We start from the raw sequence: 20671 nt of genomic DNA, 5'->3' as shown, positions 1-20671 counted from the left end.
GCTGAAGCAGGGATATCCTTAAAACCTGACCTGTTGGTGGCCCTTGAGGACTGGAGTTGGTCACCCCTGCCCTAGTACCTTTGCACTTCTGGCTAGCAATCTGTTACAAAATCCCTGCTGCCCATCCCTTGCTTCTATATAAAAGTTGCCTCGAAGATAACAAAAAACGCGGCAGTGGGAATACACGAGCTTACCTGGAAAAACTTCTGTATTTGAAATGTTATGTTGCAGCGACAAGATCCTGTAGCATTTGCACATTGGGAACAATAATCTCCTGCCTGAGCGCCAGTATAATCGTACTGAAAAGTAGGAGGATTGAACGTCAGCACAAAATAAAACAAAGTAATTATGCATGTGTAAGAATTCCAGTTCAGTTACATTATTATATTGTAATTCGGTTTGAATCCGATGTGGAAAAAACAGAATGCCCCACAAATGATAGTATTCTGATTCGCAACGATTCTTCTCTAATACAGACGGTCAGATCATTGAATTATTCTAATATTAAATGAATATGCTCTGTAGGTTCAGTAACATTAGGATGGGATGTCAGAGTAAGGTGGGGCCTTGCTGGTAACATGAGTGACCATCGACAGACAGGTGCTATTGATGACTGATGATACGCGGAGGTAATCATTTCAGACAAGTACACGGTTATTTTCCTTGTATAGCCCCCGTATCCCTCAGGGGATTGTCACATGCTGCGGCTTAGTCAATAGGGCGGCTGCATTTGCAATTAAGGCCTTTTCAGTGTAAGGGAGCCTGCGCTGGCAGTTCTGAATAGAGACAGTTAACAGAGGCTGCAGTTACATGTTGCTAGGCAACCAGTGAAGCTGTGAGAGATGACAGTTTTAGACAGCTTTTAAAAAGAGTGTCAGTTGGAGCTGGGAGCTGGGGGAGTTAGGGTGTGTGTGCAGGGAGCAGTAGCCCCTAGCCCTAAGCCTAGTTACCCCCAGAAGTCCCAGATAAGTTACCATTCCCCAGTTTGTGGTTGCTTCAGGGACAGGCCCTACGTAAGGAGATCTGCCCCTTTAGCTATTTGGTTAAGTTAGGACACCCTCAGTGTCGAGCAGCCTGATTGCTGGGTCTGGGCTCAGACCCCTCAGTTACATAGAGACTATCTTCGTGGAGGCCAAACCAAGCAGTGACTGTGGCCTGCCGGCTACAGGCGGATCCCCGTCAAGGTACAGACGGTGTGGAGCTGTGGTGATATTATCCACGCTGGAAGTCACCCCACGCGTAGGAGGACATCACGTCAGATCAGACGGATCCATACCGGTTGTATAGCGGTACCCGCAGGCTGGAGCCCCGAGCAGGTATCTATAAATAGTGCACCAACACGTCCAGGGATAGCGCTATCTCCATCACACGTGGGTGGGTTTGGACATAAGGTACTCTGGGGAATACTTATGTTGATGTGTGCACCCGGTGCACTTCTATGTGTATGGCTATATGCATTATGCTGTGTGGTACAGGTACCAAAGTTATTAGTATTAGCAATAGTAAACAGTTGTTAGCATACACTGTATGCGTGTCTTATTATTGTGTTTCCTGTAAGAGGACCATCTCAGGTGGGAACCCTTACAGGTGGAGGCGCTGTGTTCAACGAATGATCAGGTAACCCCAGGCTCCCAGTGGCGAAGGTTCAGGCTTTCTGTGAGCCTATCAGGTAACGCACCACACCCGGCAACACAATTGTATTTCCCCACATGGTCCCCATCTGCGATAGGGGGGGGGGGGGGAAGGTGTTACACTTGTATGGAGGATGGGCAGTTCCTTATTCGATATGACCTCAGTTTTAAGCTGTAGGACACATACAGTAGAAGCCATATTTGGTCATAGTATTGGAAGAAGGAAAGTCTGACTAAGGGATATCCTCTGGATAGATGTAGCTAAGGGATAGAAGAGAGGGATTACACCAACAAGGAGAGAGAAGGATTACACCAGGAGAGAGGAGGAGCTAGGGTTAACATCACAATACCAAGATCAGACCGAGGGTTAACACAGGAAAAGAATAATTATGCAACCATCTTTGAAGACATTATAACTTTATTTGACGTCACCACCATTTTTGTATCCGAGTATTTATCTTCAAGAATAAACGTTTCTTTTTATGCGCTAAATACCGGAATGCAGAGTTCAGTTATGCCGCAGTGATTATACAAGAGACATGAGGACATTTTACAGAATGCAAATAACCAAGCAGTGGAGTATGGATTTCAGTTCTTGACAGGGGTGGTGGAGGTTGGAGAGGAAACCAATAATGAATATAATGGAGATATTATACTTCTTAGGAAGCAGCCACCAGATTTGGGATGTCATTTATGGCACTGGAGGGTTCAGGTGTATGTAGATTAATTAGCGATTTCTCCAGCATAGTCCAAGTACATACACCTTCAGCAAAGCTCATAAATGCAGCAAATGTTCATACGCACAGGAGGAGGAATCCTTCACCATTGGGAAAATGTTATACAATTTGACACATTTCCACATCTTTACTCACAAGTGCCATTAAAATCAAGAGCAGGCATGGAATGGACAAGTCACAAGACTCTACCAGAAGAAGCCATACTGATTAATAATTAAACCTTATCTTATTGCCATTGGGAAAATAAATGTCATATCTGTAGCCCCCTTGTAAGTGCATGCAGCTGACACACACACACACACACACACATAGACACATAGACACACCCGCCCCTCCCCGTCTCCTTTTATAGCTCACGATTTAGAGCAGAGGTGCTAAACTTCAGTCCTCAAGCCTCCCCCAACAGGTCATATTTTCAGGAAATCCCAGCTTCAGCACAGGTGGCTCAGAGGCTCAGTAAAAAAGACTGAGCCTCTGACTGGGCCACCTGTGCTGAAGCAGAGACTGATTGAGCCACCTGTGCTGAAGTAGGGATATCCTCCAAACCTGAGCTGTTGGGAGGGGACGGGGGTTGAGGACGGGCGTTGAGCACCCCTGCTTTAGAGAAACATTATGGGGACGAGATGTTAACATTTCATAGGGATTACATTGTGGTGGTAACAGATTTGGATGGTAGTCCATCACGTGTATTAGAATGGTTCTTTAGGTCATGTGACTTACCTATAGCATGTGATCACCGGAGAACCATTTAGGTATATTTTGTCTCAAGTGAAGACTGGTGTTTAACCATCATGTGATCTGTATGTATTACTTTTAAGTACAGTGTGACGGGGAGGAAAGGGTTAATACCCGATTTGCCATGCATTACTGTTGTTGCCCTGTCCCCGCCATTTTTATTCCCCATGTGCAGGCCATTCCCTGTCTGCGAGGGTAAAAGACAAGATGCATTGCTTGCCATACCCTCTAACCAACACATGATAGAAGATCTTAAATGTAAGGCAGGAGGTATTATTTTGTAAGTCTAAGCAGGAATTACTTGGACATCCAGCTGTGATATGGGTGAATGAGCTTCGGTATTTTTATGACCAAGCCTGAGAGGGTTGTAATTATTTTTATGATGGAGCCTCAAAAGGCTCCCACAGATTTAGAGTCCCCCTGTCTAAAAGAGTGTCAATTATGACAAGACCCATAGGCCCATAATGTATACAATACGGGCATACTGATGCACAGCAGATGTCAGGCTAGTGACACCTCTAAGTCAGAGATCAGACTTAGTGGCCCCAAGAAATGGGTGTAGCCCAGGTATGCTAAGTGACATGGGCGTCAACCTGACCCATGCGCCCTGCCCACCGGACAGCCCTTTTGACCAGTCTTATGAACTGTGGGTCACTTGGCTATTCGTGGGTTTTTTTGTTCCCACGAGGGGATTGGATCCACATGTTAAAGATAGCTTTGGCCAGTCTATAACTGTGGCCTCCGAGGTATTTCCCAGTGTGATTCCTGAATTTTAATCCATGATGTAAAGATGCAAGACTTTGTTCCAGTACAGCAGCAACCAGTCCAGGAGTGAAGGGGTTAACAACCACATAACCACAGGACTTTTAAAACCAAGGCTGCATTTCGTGCACTGGCAAGCAAAGGACAATTTATTTCGTTCCAAGGACAATTTCTTCCATTTCCTTATCCCAGTGAGTGTTTTAAGGGTATTCTGCAGATGTCGTGTATTGGTCTATAAAGGAAATAAATCACAATTTATTTTGCAACTTGTTCTGTTCAATCAAGTACCCAGAAATATAAATGTGTTGATAAAAGTTGATGTCATCATGACATACAGCAAATACAAATACAACTTGTGAGCACATATCTGACAGGTCCGCATACCTGTGTCTTGCCCCATCTCTCAGCACACAATGCTTTACAAGTAGGAAGCAAAGTTTCGTTCCTTTGCGCTTGAAGAATCCCACTTTGGAGAGATGTATTAGGTTTCTTTTTTTAACCGCTTTTTCTACCAGATCATTCTTAACCTATGTATATGTAGCCGGGTTCCCCCTCTTACCCCCAGGCTGCAGGAAGGGAACAGCTACTGATGCAGGGAGGATGCGGCAGTGTGCGGGTGCTGCAGGAGGGGCGACTGGGTCGCCGGGAGCTCTGAGGTGGGACGCCGATAGGGCGCCACCATTTTGTATATTCGCGCATGCAATATTCGCTCGCACATGCGCAATAGCTATTTCGTTGCTGCGGCCATGTTTGTACACCCTGTGCATGCGCAGAGCAATTAGAGCGGCGGCGGCCATGACTCCAAACGGCTCCGCAAGGGACTATAAGTTTCATGAGCCTTAGGGGCAGAGGCAGGGAGCTGGAATTAGATACATTTGATGCGCTCAACGGGACTACGCCAGTCGGAGCCAGGACAGAGAAGGGGAAGGTAGGGGAATCTAATATAAAAGAAGGTAAGGTGCGAACGAAGTGTTGCAAAAAGTGATCAACATAAATGGACAGGTGCTCACCCAGGGACCCAATGCTAGAAACTATGGGTCTACTAGAGGGTGCCAACAGTGTTGTGGTTATCTTGGCTAAGTTTCTTATCCATCATTATATTTGTCTCCTCACATACAAACTTTTTGTTATTCCTCATTGTGGTCTGAGACACCAGGAATCTCAGATTACAGGTCGCTAATTCGATTGGAATCCAGTTATGCCTTTATGATTCAAAGTGTTTCCTTGTATTCCTGGTTACGTACCACTTATATCGGATACTTATTATCACTGTATCAGTGTGTTGAATGTTTTTTCTTATAGGCAACTACTTACGTTTGCTCAAACACTCATTACACCATCCTTTTAGTCAATATTATGTCTCTATTACTATAGTGTTATTGACCTTCACAGATTCTCTTTAATGTTGAGAGCATCATTATATTATTGAAGGTTTCACTGTGGTTCTTTAGATCATGATTAATGTCAATGTTTCAGGCCGCTGGTATTTGCTTTGAGGCAACTAAATGATTATAGTGTCAGATTTTTTTTATCTTGATCACTGTAAGGAATCCGATCTTGGGTTTGGTGGAACCCCTTTCCTTACAGAACTGTGCTGCTTCCAGACAACCTCCCCTCACATCCACCTGTGCTGGCAATTACTGCAGTCCTGCCTCGGAGCTCTCTCATTGGAGGAATGCCCGCACACCTGTCTCCTGGGATTGGCCCGCTGGCCTTCTTATATTGCTCTCTTACATTGCCTCAGTGCCGAGCATAGTCCTCTCTCATAGGATGTTACTGTGTTTGCCACAAGCTACCTGTTTGGCCGTCCGGTTCCCGTATTCTTGTTCCTGGTTCCTAGATCTGGTTCCTGATCCCTGTTCCTGGTTCCTGTGACCTGCTGCCTATTCCCATAGCAGAGGTCTGCCTACTGAGTCCTAGGTCTGCTGCTCTCTTGCCTCGCAGAGGCCTGTTTTGGACTCCTGTGCTGAAGCGCTGATTTGCCAGCGCTGCCAGGCGGTGTGCCTGTTCCGGTCTCCTTCTCCCTTTGCTGGGACCAGTACCATGGGCCGTCCCGTTCCTAATGCAGAGGCTACTCCCGCGCTGCTCCTACGCTGAAGCGGAGCGCACCTGATTTCCCGTTGCCGAACCCCTTCTTGGATATCGATGTTTCTACTGTCTCCAACCCATACCCTGGCGTGTCAAAGGATTACCCTGGCCTCTCCAACCCCGACATGAACGACTACGAACTGCGCAATCCAGAACCGGCTTCGTGGCCTAAGGTCGGTGTATTCACATCCCCACCTCAGCCCCGCGGTCCGGTCTTGGTTTGTGGCGAGCACAAGCGTGACAATCACACTATGTGATACACAATAAATATTGTATCTATACATGGATTTGTTGCCTCCATTTGTGAGTATCAGGGTTTGTGCATTTATGATTTTTACCTCTATGTTTCCTGTGTAGTATTCCTTTGTGGTTTTTATTTTAATCAGTACCCAAGTGTATTGTTTGATTATACAATCAATGTCACCTGATTGTGTTTTTCTAATTGTCTAGCACCTATATTGAGTGCTTGCTAACCTCATTTTGTTACTCCTTGAGGAAGAGCAGTTGGTTGAAACGCATGGGAGGTTTTTTTACTGTCTACTTTTGTATGCTGCAATAAAGATTTTTCATTATTTCTCTACTCTGGGACCACGATTTTTTCATTTGATCTACAAGTGATCTGGATCATCCTAGGAGTGCCCTGGAGCCTGTTTCTTTCTGTGCCTGCATTTGGTCTTCGGAGGCACTCGTATGGGGGGAGAGGGAGGAGCTCACACTGTGGACGTGCAGTGCAACTGATTGCGGGAGATGGTCGCGGGAGCTCGGAGCAGAGCACACGTGGAGCGGTGAGAGGTGGTTTCCCCATTGCTTGACCCGTCGCGGGAGCTCAGAGCGAAGCAGTGAGAGGTGGTTTCCCACCTGCCCAACCCCACAGTACATTGCTTACCCATCAGGATCGCTGCACCTCATCTCTACGAGGGAGGAGGATACTAGAGGGTATTACCAGAGGGTGTAGAGGACTTACACTGTCCCCCTTTTCCCTACCCCACCTCTCCTTGGATATCGCCTCATTTGGATACGCTCCCCTTGCCTTCGCCTTCCCCCTCCCCCCCCATTGATCCACACTGATCACATAGACCTTTTCGTTCCATCTGCCTTTGAGCGCATGGCAGCTTCCTGCATTGTGTCCCAGTGGCGGAGGCTCAGGCCTTCTGTGAGCCAACAGGTAACGGCAGTACCGGTAGCCCCTCTAGTTGTGGAGGAACCAGGGCTAGATATACAATAAATGCTTTTTTTTATACTGGTGTGTAGCCCCTCCAAGGGACTGTTAGTTAGTATAAGGGGTTAATGACCTTAACGGGTTAACTGTGTGGGCTCACCCAGGGTGTAGTATAGTGACTTGGCAGAAAAGAAGCTACGCCACCTTTATGTCTGGTGCCCATGACGTCAACGTCAGGGTATTTATAGTCAGCCCAAAGGTTCTAGAACTTAGATTCATGGGGGTGACAGTTGGAGGAGCCTCACTGTTAATAATGTAAATATACCCAGTGATATATAGCACTAAAAACACATAATACGGTCACTCCATGTGTGGAACTCCTCAGGTGCGTGGACTCCTGGTTAACCTCATATGAAGAAAAGAACACAAACGCAGAGGGTATAGTGTATTAATATTTACTCATGATGACAAACAACACGGGGGGGAAACAAACTCACACTCTCCTCGCTGGTGTATAAGCAAGAAGTGACTTCGGGTGCACTTCAACCCTTCTCCCGAAATGACTGCTCCCAAATCAGCCGCTGGGCATGTAGAGACACATGCAAGCTCCGGTCTCCTCCACAAGCGCCTCTCACCCGCGCTCAGTCCTCCGTCCGTTTCAACTCGTCACAGCCTCCCCAGCCAATCCGGATAGTATAGGGTTAATACGGTGGCCTCAGAGAGTCAAAATGCCCAACATATTTCGTCCAAAGACTTCGTCTGGGGTCATCGTGACCGGAGTCTGCATGTGTCTCTACATGCCCAGCAGCTGATTTGGGAGCAGTCATTTCGGGAGAAGGGATGAAGTGCGCCCGAAGTCACTTCTTGCTTATACACCAGCGAGGAGTGTGAGAGTTTGTTTCCACCCCCCCCCCCCCCCCACCCCTTTTGCTGTTTGTCATCATGAGTAAATGTTAATACACTATAACCTCTGCATTTGTGTTCTTTTCTTCATATGAGGTTAACCAGGAGTCCTCGCACCTGAGGAGTTCCACACATGGAGTGACCGTATTATGTGTTTTTCAGTGCTATATATCACTGGATTTATTTGCACATTGCACTGTTTATATTTGGTCACTTTGCACCACGAGCACTTTTTGGTTGAGTTCTGTTATAGTTGCGGTTTGGGGAAACCGCAGGTGTTCAGGCAGCAGCTGGACTTTATCACTATATTTGTTGTGCTTTATTAACCCTTTGTCAATAATGTAAATATTTTCCCACATATAGATGTGTACCATTGATCTGTCCCCATTTGTTGTTTTATAGTCAGGGAAAGTACCCTACCCAGACACCGTCCATAGCAATGGCCATGATGAATCCATCTAGCCAGGTACAAGGAAGCCTATGCCCAAAAGTGGTTCCCCAGATAGGCACTTTAAAGCATAGATGTATCTGCCCAATCGAAAGGTCCGTAGCCAACTCGGACCCAGTATGCCCACAGGTGGTAATCAGTGTACAGTACCAGGATACGGATACGGAAGAAACAGAATATCGGCCAATGCCTGCAAGGGGCTGACTAGTAATGGAATATGTCGGACGCTATACAGAAGAGAGGCGAATCAGAGAACCCAAAGACAAACAAGCCTCAGGACCTCACTAGCGTATTAAGATGCGGGTACCTAGGGAAGAAGCAAATAGTACAAACACTGAGTATATCAGAACTGTGAATAGAGATAAGTGTGTCCAAGTGTGAAAAGCATTAATCAATGGCCATTAATAAAAGCTCCTGTATGTACTATAAAAGTTATTGGCGCCCTTCATTATTCCATCAGCATATCTACACCCAACCTGGGCGGATCCAGCACTTTGACAATGTATGAGACTGAGCAAAGCCATGTACATACTCAACTGATGTAAACTTCTTAAGGGTCGGGCATGGAGAGTTACATGTGGATACAGTGCAGAGGTATATTTGCTGCTATACAGTTGGTGGTCACACAGCAATGGTGATTTGCCAACTCTGGTACACATACACTACACACTGATGCAAAAAAAACCCAGTAGACACATACAGTAAACACACACTGACACAGTACATACATACATACATACATACAGTATACACACACAGCCCAAATACAGATACCCTGATACACGCTCTACATACATGTACAAAGATACACACAGACCCACATATTTATATATACGGTTATATACTGCCGACATTGCTTCTATGGCCGTTACACCATTAATTATAATACATGGCCATTGGGTGTAACCGTGATTGGGAAACACCAATACACACACACGGGACCTCTTACCTCCGACTCTTGGATGTTATTGGAGGAATAGTATAACCCAATCCCAATCCCTAGAAAAGACAAGCCGGCAAAGAAGAAGAAGGGAAGAACAATGCCAGCGGAAAGCAGGGGCTGCCAGGCGGGTAGTCGCTGCTGTGTGAACGCCGTGTTGTCCGGTCTCTGAGTGGCAATTGGCTCATGGTCATTTCTAAAGTCACTCGAAGTAGATCTCATTTCCATATGGCTCCTAAAAGAGATTTGGGGGGGGGGGGGGAGAGAGAGAGAGAGAGAAAGTCAGCAAGCGTGCCACACCCACACATCACAACATGCTCGCTAGGCTTAGTTATGACTATTGTGTAGCATCATCGAGTGTCCATGTTTTAACCCATGATGTGCTGGAAGTGGTTCATCTGTGTCATAACCTCTTAAATTAATGTTGAATAGTTGTTTTTTTTATATTAGATCATTTATTCTGAAAGCCAGGGGTCACGTGTAAGATGATTTAGCCCAGATAGTGTCAACTCGGCCCTCTTTTCCAAGCACAACAAGTTCTGTTTCTTTTCTTTACTTTATTTGGGGAAAGTAGCATAAAATACAGTCACTTGTGAAGAGATGTTGATGTATGAATAGTGTCTCTCTGTGGATGCCTTGGTAGTTAAGAGCAGGTGAAAAAGATAATCCTACAGTACCAGTACAGGGGTTTACAGCAAGGTACTCCCTCATCCAGAGGTTATGGTTGAAAAGGAAGTGAGGGGCAATGTGGGTAAAGGGAATAGCCTTGGGACAGACTATCTTGACCAAACAGGAGGGGGGGCAGACTAGCCCATTCTGGTGAGGATCACAGGGGCTGCAGTAGCAGCTCACTGATTTCATGCCCAGAGACAAGAAATGCAACATTGTTGCATGTTACACAGGCACAGTATGTGTATGCAAACTCCATGCAGCTGAAATAAGAACTGACAGGCAGAAGCTGCAAAGGAAAAAGGGGGGTGAACCAAAAATGTAGTTCTTGTTCCATGACACTCCCCGTCTGGTATCTGTAGATACCACTATATAACAGACTATGTGGAACATATGTGCAATGCATAACAAAGATAACATCACATTCTCAAACAATGCAAGAGTCCATGTCCACATAGCGATGTGACACCGGCCGGTATCACTGGTATCAAGGTCCCTTGGTCAAGGTTCTTTGGCGAAGGATGCAGGGTGGATGCACAGCTCCAGGTTTGCTGGTTGCACCACAATGTCTTTGTGTAAAAGTCTCTGGCACTGTTTCCTTTTAGCCTTGTGAGAGAACAGTCTTTTTGTCTCTGTAGTTTTACCCACAGAATGCATCCCCTTGTAGGTATGCCAGTCGTGGCAGCCTGTTGCTCTATCACCTGGCGTTTGGCAGAAGGAGATGGCTTTTGGCTCCTTGCGGAACAACACTCCTGGAAGACTGGTTGTCGAATCTAGTCCAGTAAAGAGGGCGTCGTTCAGGGAGACTCCCTGAAGCTGAGTGCTGGGGCTGAACACTACCCGGATTTAATCGGGTTCCTGAAGGTGGTAGGCCCCAGATGATTGGAGGTACCAGCATTCTTCACCTTCCTTCATTAGAGGTGCTGGCTTTGCGTGGCCGGTAAGGAATATCTTCTGGATGAAGGCCACAAAGTTGTTTTTGGTCTCTGGTTCCCTTTGTAGGTCGCAGAGGTGCGAAGTGAACCTAGAGATGGCATGTTCTCCATTGTTTGGGAAGCGCCTTCTTGGTGAACGGAATGGTAGCGGGTTCACCCAACTGCCTGGTCCGTCTTTGGAGAGCTCCTTGGTTGTTAACCTCGGGAATCTTCTATCTTCCCTCGATGGTGTTTGCTTGTCGTTGTCCCGTGTTGTCTGGAACGCTGTGCACTGTAGGTCATCGGTGCTTTTCTCTTGCACGAGAACATCTCCACGTAATTTGGTGAAACGCTTTTGTGTCTCTTTGTTGACTGCCCTCAGGAGGTTGTTATCTCCCTGGACATGACGAAGAACAGTCTCTTTTGTCCTTGTAAATCCTTTTGGGAAATGTCTTTGCAACTGTCTCCTCTTACGTGTGTGAACGAACAGTCCTTTTGACACTGTGACTTCACCTGTAGGGCGCAGTCTTTTGCGGTTATGCCAGCCGTGACAGCTGGCTGCTTTATCGCTGGATACTCTGTGGAGAGGAACGACTGTACGTCCTAGCCGTGCCATTGCTCGCGAGAGGATCGTCCGATTGTTTATTGTTTTTTGGATGACCACTTTGTTGGTCACCTTTGGGAGGTTACTTTCTTCCTTCAGTGGAGTCGACTCGTCATCCTTGGTTATCTGAACCGCTAAGCATCCTAGGCCATTGTCACAACCCCCCGATGCAAGGATGTTTTTGTTGACCTCAGGGCTATGACCTTGTCTTTTCTCTTCACTTGGCCCTTCGGTCACTTGGAGATGGCCAAGACATGGTTCAGAGAGAGATGTGTGTCCACATTCTGTTACTACTGTTCTGCGGGCGTCAACATAGTCTTGCCCGTGCTCTTTGTCGGTGCACGCGTTGCCCACTATCACCCATCCTAGGTCAAGTCTTCGGGCGTATGGCGCGTTCTGGGGTCCGTTATGCTGTTTACGGACTTTATGTACCCTCATGATGTCCCTGCCGAGCAGCAGCAAGATCTTGGCGCCTTGTTCTACCGGCAGGATGTAGTTGGCTATTCCTTTGAGGTGCGGGTAATGGCGTGCCATGTCTGGTGTGGGAATCTCGTCCCTGTTTGTGGCCATGTGGCTGCACTCGATGTGTGGGAAGGTACATGTTCACTTTGCCGTCTATTGAGCATATGGTGTAGCCATTCACTCTTCTCCCTGTGGTCTCCATTCGCCCTGTGCACGTTCTGAGAGTGTAAGGAGAAGCACCATCTTATATGTTAAACATGTCGAAGAACTCTGACCTGACCAGCGATCGGTTGCTCTGGTCGTCAAGGATTGCGTACATCCGGATAGCCTTCTCAGGTTGTCCCTGGGGGTGCACTGCGACTAGGCATATTTTGGAGCAGGATATTTTGTCACCTTTTCCGCAAACCTCAGTGCGCTGAGATGTGACGGATGTTGACTCTCCTTTCTCCCTGCCATGCTCCGCTACGGAGGATGGGTTCTTGAGTTGGTGGAGTGTCAGCGCCTCTGGGTGTAACGATGTCATGTGCTTGTCACTTTCGGCACACTGTGCATTTGATCTCTTCTTTACAGTCCCTGGCTAGGTGAGTCGTGGAACCGCAGCACCTGAAGCAAACTCTGAATTCTCCAAGTAACCTCTTGCGTTCCTCTAGGGACTTCATCCTGAACCCAAAGCACTTGTTGAGTGGGTGTGGCTTCTTGTGTATGGGACATTCCCTGTTTGGGTCCCTTGGTTCCTTGCCTCCGGCGACCGACTGATCGGGAGTAGTTTGGGTCGTGGGGGGCACGTCCGTCCTGCGGACCGAGATAGGTGTTTGGGTGTTACCATATCTCGTCACTGGTCTCTTGTTCCTCAGGCTGCTTGCACTGTATGTGGTTTGCGCACCCAAGATGAAACTGGGAACATTCCTTGTCCTTGCCGCTTCGCGAATGAAGCTCAAGAAAACTGAGAATGGGGGGTAGACGACTTGCTTCTCCCTTTTGTATTTGGAACCTTGTGAAATCCACTTTTCTTGGAGGTTGAAGGGTAGCTTCTCCAGGATGGGTCTCACTCCACGAGCTGAGTCTAGGACGTTGAAACCTATTAAGGAGTGGTCTTTCCTTGCGAATTCCAGTTCTTGCAGCAGGTCCCCGAGCTCTCGTAACTTTGAGTAGTCTTTAGTTGTGATCTTGGGGAAGCTGTCGACTCTTTTGAAGAGCGAATCCTCGACTGCTTCAGGGCTGCCGTAGGACTCTTCTAGCCTCTCCCACACTAGGTCAAGACCTACTTGGGGCTGGTGCGCGTTTCCACGTCCGGTAGTTCTCAGGGCGGTCGTCGAAGCTGGTGAGTCCTGCTTGCACCAGTTCACGCCGGATCATGTACTTGACTATGTCTGTCAGGCCTGAGGCATCGGCGTGTTTGTCCCGTTCTGAGGTAGTTGCTGGGAGGGTCCGTGCGGTCGCCTCTTCCTTGGCGTGGACGCGTGATGACTGCTGGTCAGTGTGAGGGGCTGTGTTTTCCCATGTGAGTGTACCTGGATGGCGAGCCCGTTGTAGTGCATCCGTGTGCGCGCTGGCGTGTGGATCACTGTTGCGGCTGTGGCTATCCCAGGCAGCATGTACCACTGAAGGAACAGCAACTTCTCCTGGTGGACCTAGCAAGTCTTCAGTGTCTGTGGAGTCACTCCCTCCGTGTTGAGATGGTGCGCTGGTATTTACACTGAAGAGGCTCCTTACGTAGTCTTCAGTGCGTTGGGCTGGATCCTCTGAGGCTATCCGTCTGTACGGTAGCTCCCCGCCGTCCTGTCTCGCAGCTGCTTCTAGGACTTCGGCTTGGGCTATGGCGGCGGCGTCCTCTTCTTTGCTTAGAGCCTCTAGATCCGCGTCCAATTCGGCCTTTCTACAAGCATTGGCAGCGGTGGTGGTAGCAGCGGCGGTGGTAGCAGCGGCGGCGGCGGCATTGGCGACAGCGACCTGCTCCTCCTCTTCTATGCGCGCCTTTTCTGCCCTTACGGCTGCCTCTCTCCGACCATATTCGGCCCTGGCGCGTGCGGCCTCTGCGGTGGCTCGCGCCTTGGTGGCGTTTGCGCTTACGCTTGACGCGTGAGATTGCGCTGATCTTGCTGACCTTGACGAGTGCCTGGATGTGCTTGAGCGCTGCGATGCGGTCTCCATGAGGAGCTCTTTTCTATCGCTTTGGGCGTCTGCGATGGCGGTCTGCACGATGCCATCGCGCTCCAGGTCAATCGCCTTTTGCAGGTCGCGTTCCCGCATGCTGTCTTCTGTGTTAGTTCTTGTCAGATAGGTGAAATATGCCTGTGACAGTGTTACGTAACGTCGATGGCTTGACTTAATCTGAGTAATAGCTTGTTTGATCTGGGTTTCTTGATCGCTAGCACTTGCGACATTACTTATTTCACGATCAGTGTCCTCCCAGGCCTTCTCTAATTTTTCGCGGTGTACGTCAATGTCAGCCTCATATTTTTCGCGGGCCTTTTGTGTCAGTGTGACTGTCCGTTTGGGCCTTGCGCCTGCCTGCGCCTGTTGCAGTTGCGCAGCGGTCTCTGTGTCTGAGTGATCGCTTTCCTGCTTGATGTCTGGTGAGGCTCTGAGTTCTGCCATGCTGTAGGTGTGTGTAGGCCTTTAGCCAGGGCGTCTGGCGTGCGGTCTGTTACCTGTGTCAGCGATGGGCGACTGTCTCAGATGATGCCGAGCGGTGTCTTGCAGCGTTCAGCGTTGGGGTAGCTGTACTCACAGGTGTCTGATGGCTCTGACCCGTGTCCTGGCGGGTATCCGGTAGCGTGGCCCTTGATGGCGCTAGCCGTGGGGACGTGCGCAGGGGTAGACGAGATGGTGGCTCCTCACTATGTAGCTGTGCAGAGGGTGAACTCAGACAGAGAAAGGCAATTAGGTTTTGTGTAAGAAGCACCGTTTGTCTGCAAAGCTGCTGTGCAGTGTAGGCTGCTGCTTGTCTGTTAAGGCTGCAGGCTGTGTGCAGTTTGAGCTACTTGGTGCTTCTTTGTCTGCAGAGACTGCTGTTTTATCATGGAGTCTGGAGTAGCAGCTCCTGTAAGTGTCTGTAAGGCACACGGTATCTTTTTCACTATTCTGAAAGCCAGGGGGCACGTGTAAGATGATTTAGCCCAGATAGTGTCAACTCGGCCCTCTTTTCCAAGCACAAGTTCTGTTTCTTTTCTTTACTTTATTTGGGGAAAGTAGCATAAAATACAGTCACTTGTGAAGAGATGTTGATGTATGAATAGTGTCTCTCTGTGGATGCCTTGGTAGTTAAGAGCAGGTGAAAAAGATAATCCTACAGTACCAGTACAGGGGTTTACAGCAAGGTACTCCCTCATCCAGAGGTTATGGTGGAAAAGGAAGTGAGGGGCAATGTGGGTAAAGGGAATAGCCTTGGGACAGACTATCTTGACCAAACAGGAGGGGGGGGCAGACTAGCCCATTCTGGTGAGGATCACAGGGGCTGCAGTAGCAGCTCACTGATTTCATGCCCAGAGACAAGAAATGCAACTTTGTTGCATGTTACACAGGCACAGTATGTGTATGCAAACTCCATGCAGCTGAAATAAGAACTGTCAGGCAGAAGCTGCAAAGGAAAGAGGGGGGTGAGTCAGAAATGTAGTTCTTGTTCCATGACATCATTTAAATAGGATTTAAAAAAAAAAAAAAAAAAACAGTCACAGCAAAAAAGGTAGGGGTCATAGCCAAGGGTTTTATTTTTTGGTTATAGTATTTTTTTGGTTATAATCTGGTCCGGGTACGAGGGTCTCTGGGGAAGGTGATCAGAGCACACTGCTGTAATGTTAATCACTTCCTGATGTGTATTTTCAGATAGGGCTGTTTGGCTGTGAACACGTATATATCCTCTTGGCTGGAAGGCGAGGAGCATTGTTCTGTGTATAGCCGGCTATGTCTCGCTTAGTTTCTTTAGCACCACATTTAAATTAGATGTGTGTTGTTGTGTCTTTATTTTACCCTCTCGCTGGGTGACATCTGTGAAGGAAAGTGACCCAGGGACCAGCATAGTAAAGGTTAATAATCCCAGTCACTGGCCCCTGCCCCTACTTTCCTCAGGCTCATCTGTTCACTAGGAACAAAAAAGTGGTACTAAGGCGCTCCTATATAGTGATATAATATGCTTAGTGATTATGATACATAAACAAGTGTACGATAAGTTTTAAATGATATATCTATATAAATAATGTGAACGTGCAAGTGCAAAAACAAGTAATAGGTCACAGCTCAACCCTCTGCAGAAAAGGTCCTTTTTTTCCTTCTTGGTAGTTAATTCGAAGCTTTGGGGAGCGCAGGTATCACCATATAAAAAAACTACATGGTGTAATGGACTTCACACGGGAGCCCGGCGAACCGATCTGAGAGACTCAAACCGGAGCAGTGGAGAGAACAACCGGCCACAACTATAATTCTTATGTGCCTATGCTACTGTGACTTGTGTGTGTGACATTGTATTCAATATACATTTGAATTTATACAGAGTTACACTATGGTGTTATTTTCTATTCCCACCGAGGACAAATCACACTGTGACCAACATCATTAAAACCACTACTAGAGACGCCTATAGATGCGCACCGTGAGCCACACGCTATGTGGAAAACGCTGTTTTTCATCTAGAAAATTGTGAGCTTCCATTTGGCAGAATCCTAGAATTCAAAAGAAATTTGGTGAAGCCGATTACACCATGTAGTTTTTTTTAATTTTTTTTTCATCTGTTCACTACCCTGGTTTAATATGCCTGGTAGCCTCTTGCATACCCTGTAATTCTTTATTCATGTATGTTATAAACTGTACCAAAGTATAAAAATGTGATTGTGCGCACAAAGCACGGCCACGGTCTCTGGACACGCGGGGCTGAGAAACCCTTTGTGCAGCCTGCATGTCTGGAGAACTGGGGCTGGGGGAGAGGAAATGTGCAGGAAACAAAGGGAGAGTGGTCCGGGCAAAGATTAGGCCAGGGGGGCTTTTCACCCGAAAAGCAGAGCATTTGGCCGTTCCCCAAGACATCGCGGTGCCCAGCAGGGGATATCCTGCCGGACAAGCCGTTACCGAGTTCCCGCTGGCAGGCGCTGCTCCCATTGGCCCGTTCACATTTCACTCCAAAGCCCTTTAACAACTCTCCTCCGCCCCCAGCCCCGATTGGCCAATGCAGACAAGCCCTGACGCCCCGATTGGTTCGCCTGGAGCGTCCGCGCTGTGATTGGTCGCAGACCTGTCTACCATGATTTCCTATGGCAGCGGGGAATCCGATCAGAGTTCCAGGTCTCAGTCTGATCCTGTTGTGGAGGTGGACTAAGCGGTGTGCGCCGAGGCTGTGCCGGAGACACCTGAAAACGAGGTGGGAAGCCTCTCCGAGCGGGAGATTTAAAAGTGCTTCTGTGCTGTGGGACTGCGAGTTGCCGAAGAAGCGGAGAGCAGAAGTTGAGGGGTGGGAATTTTAAAGTGCTCTGCCACATATTGCACCCGAAAGGTCTGGACTGTCCTACCCACCCCCTCCCCTCCCCCGGGAGTGGAAGCAAACCACAGGTAATCCTTGGAAGTGGAGCCTAGCACCTGGGATTCCCCCGTATTCCCTGTTTTGGCGAGTGTAAGATATGATTGTGAGCTGTGTTGTGCTTGCTGGCTACTCTTTATTTGAACTGCTTTGTCCCGTCTTCTGCCTTGATCCCAGTGTTAGTTTCTAGTCTCCTGTGACAATATCATTGACTCCATTGGATTCACCAATCCATCTCCATGCCAATGATTCACAACTAGATCCATCTACACCTGACCTTACACCACGCAGTCCAGTCAAAAATGATAGAGTAACTGCCTGCAATTTCAGCCTAGATAGCTCGTCGCCGTCCCAAGCGTAACATGGCCGGGACTGAACTTCTCATATTCCCTCCCAAACCAGATCCCATTGTTCCCTTCTCCATTATAGTCAATAAGACTACCCAGCCTCACAAGCATGCTGCCTAGGGGTTACATTCAACGCTTCCATTTCCTTCTCCCCACATATTAACGCTATTCCTAAATATTGCTGATTCTTCCTTCGCAACATTGCTACGTTACGCCCCTTCCTATGTCCCACTCAAACACTAACGCATGCCCTTATTCTCTCCCGTATGGATTACTGTAACATTCTTTTATCTGGCCTTCCTGCCTCATATCTTACTACTTTACAATCCATTCAAAATGCTGCTTCCCAAACCTCCTGCTCTTCTAGGCGTGTATCTGCTTCCGACTTCCTGAACTCGCGCTGCTGGCTTCCTATTCATTTCCGTATAAAAGATACCAAATACTCCTATTTACTTTTAAGGCTCTACCCTCCGCTGCACCTCCATATAGCTCAACTCTGACCTCTCGTTACACACCTACTCGTCTCTTAGCCCGCATCCATAGTAAGAGCGATGGCACGTGGCGAAAACTAAATGCCAGGAGGCAATGCGCAGGGCCATAGAGCATGCGTGCACGAGAGCGAAAGGGTGGCTGATACTTTGCGAGACATTTTTTTATTTAGCCACGCGACGTCCGGGTCATGTGACGTCACGGGCACGCCCGCACAACGCCCCCCCCCCCCCCCCCCGCCCCCATCGCGCAATCCTACAGGCCACCGATTGCTTCAAAACAGGCGCGCGTGATGTCATGCGCTCCGTTGCCCGCGACTGCACTATGTCCGAGGCCTTAAGCTCAACCCAAGGTTGTCTCATATTTGCACATTTTTACCTAGACAGCCCTCTCCCGTCTTAAACCCTCATCACTAATCTCTTCCCACTGATAGAACCTTCTTCCACTCAATGTTCATCAAGCACCTTCCCTCATTCAAAACCCAGATAATAATCCACCGCTCAAAAGAAACATCTCATTACACATTTTACGCCTCTGCTACGAACTCTAGGTGCAGTGACCTCATGACTGCACTTGTTACTATTAATGTGTCTGTAAGCCTCCCAACATACCACTATTAGATTGTAAGCTCTTTGGGGCAGGGTTATGTTTAAGACTGCTGCACTTATTCCTATTGTTTGTCATGTATTTACCTCCTATTGTAACATTGTAAAGCCCTGCGTACATGGTTGGTGCTATATAAAACTATACATATACACATTTGCAGGTTTAATGCATTTCTATGCCTTAAATTGCAATCCGAGTCCAGGATCTTATTTATGTATTTTTTTCTAACTTGTAATTTTTTTTTTAATTTTCCAATATTAAAAGCAAATAAAAATAGTGGGATCGGGGGGGGGAATAATAATAAAAAATGTAAATGGGTGGGGGAAAGTATAGATTATACATATAAAAAGAATTGATTTCAATTAATGAGACGATACTGATGTCTGACACACTAATGCTAAAAAATCAGTGAGAGATTATGGGCCTCATGCAGAGAGCAGCGCTATTTGAAATCTTGCCATTTTCCGGAGAAAAATCGCGCTAAAAACAGCTGAAAATGGCGAGCTAGGGAAAACGCGCCATTTTTTTTTTCTATTTCAAAATCTCGCCGCGCGGCTGGCGAGAAACTACATCTCGCCAGTCTGAAAAGTATCCGAATTCAGAAAGGCGCGCTCGCCATCTAGCGGCTGTTTTTGGCGCGATTTTCGTCAATTTTCTCCGCCAACTTTAGTTGGCAAGAAGCAGGAGCTCGCCGGCTATAGGGAAAAAAAAATGCGCGATTTTTTTTTCTCCCCTTTCAGCTGCGCGCATCTCCTCATTTACAATTCTCCACATGCAGTAATGCTAAAAATAGCGGATTTCGCCCATTTCTGCATATGGAGAATAAAACTCTCCATTAAACCTACTTTTTATTCCCCTCTCCAATTTTAAAAAGCGCTGCTCTCTGCATAGGCCCCTAAGTCTATGATTAATTTTAGCAGACCCGTCCCCTCACTGATTTTCTGTGTCTCATTGATTGAGTCAGTCTCACTGATTTCTACCACCTGTGTTTCAGACTTCAAAGGACTCTCACTGATATATTGGATAGGCACTAATTGTAAGCTGTACACTTAAAATGCCAAATGTAAAAAAAAAAAAATACCAAAAAAATAAAAACAATTGATATTTACATTATATTTATTATCTTATTCATATGGCACCAACCTTCTGTAGCGCAGTACAAAGGTACGGGGGACAACACAAAATCCATGCAACTTACTTAAACCATAGTGAAACAAAAAGTAACCAGTCTTCAGAAGCCACCCAAACCCTAACCAGCCCTGACTCTGAACCCCAATAACGTGGGAGAAAGCCCATCGCAGGCTAAAAATAAGGGACAGGGGGAGGAGGGGGTTAAGGAGACTGCAGCCGGGTATATATTATAGACTCTTCTACAATGGTGCACAGCAAGAAAACCCTTCAGATCAATATCCTTTCAGTGTCTTAATTCATGTTAAGAATTTGCCCTTACCATCCACGTGAAGCTTTTACATTGGAATTGGCTGCTAAAAACAAATAAATACCATTAATAATCTCCATATATTAATTCCAGGATTTTTCACCTTCAGATAAATGAAAAACGTGTAAAAAGCCAAAAAAAAATAAAAAATTATGTTCAACTATCATTTATTTACATGGTGAAAACCCCGAACACCTGTATATATTCACACAGCGGTACTGATGGCATTACAT

The 20671-nt window shown here is 47.2% G+C and overlaps 1 protein-coding gene and 1 long non-coding RNA gene across 5 annotated transcripts in view; one reads left to right on the top strand and one right to left on the bottom strand.

Annotated features, from left to right (window-relative positions):
- The window catches only part of TMEM30B (transmembrane protein 30B), a 35423-nt gene that overhangs the window by 14419 nt on the left and 333 nt on the right, over positions 1-20671 (bottom strand). The window contains exons 2-3 of the mRNA XM_075603753.1: positions 9413-9638; positions 195-299 (exon numbers count right to left, since the gene is read on the bottom strand). Coding sequence (XP_075459868.1) covers positions 195-299; positions 9413-9631 — 324 coding nt within the window. The 5' untranslated portion in view covers positions 9632-9638. The remainder of the gene's footprint in view (positions 1-194; positions 300-9412; positions 9639-20671) is intronic.
- LOC142496802 (uncharacterized) overlaps positions 896-20671 on the top strand; it is an 80516-nt gene continuing 60740 nt past the window's right edge. For all 4 annotated transcript variants that reach the window (XR_012802111.1, XR_012802110.1, XR_012802113.1 and 1 more), the window contains exon 1: positions 896-1316. This is a non-coding gene — a long non-coding RNA (uncharacterized LOC142496802). The remainder of the gene's footprint in view (positions 1317-20671) is intronic.

Source organism: Ascaphus truei, chromosome 6 (assembly GCF_040206685.1).
Source record: "Ascaphus truei isolate aAscTru1 chromosome 6, aAscTru1.hap1, whole genome shotgun sequence".
NCBI classification, from domain to species: Eukaryota; Metazoa; Chordata; class Amphibia; order Anura; family Ascaphidae; genus Ascaphus; species Ascaphus truei.
Note: the sequence above shows the minus strand (reverse complement) of the source record. Positions and strands in the feature narration are given on the sequence as shown.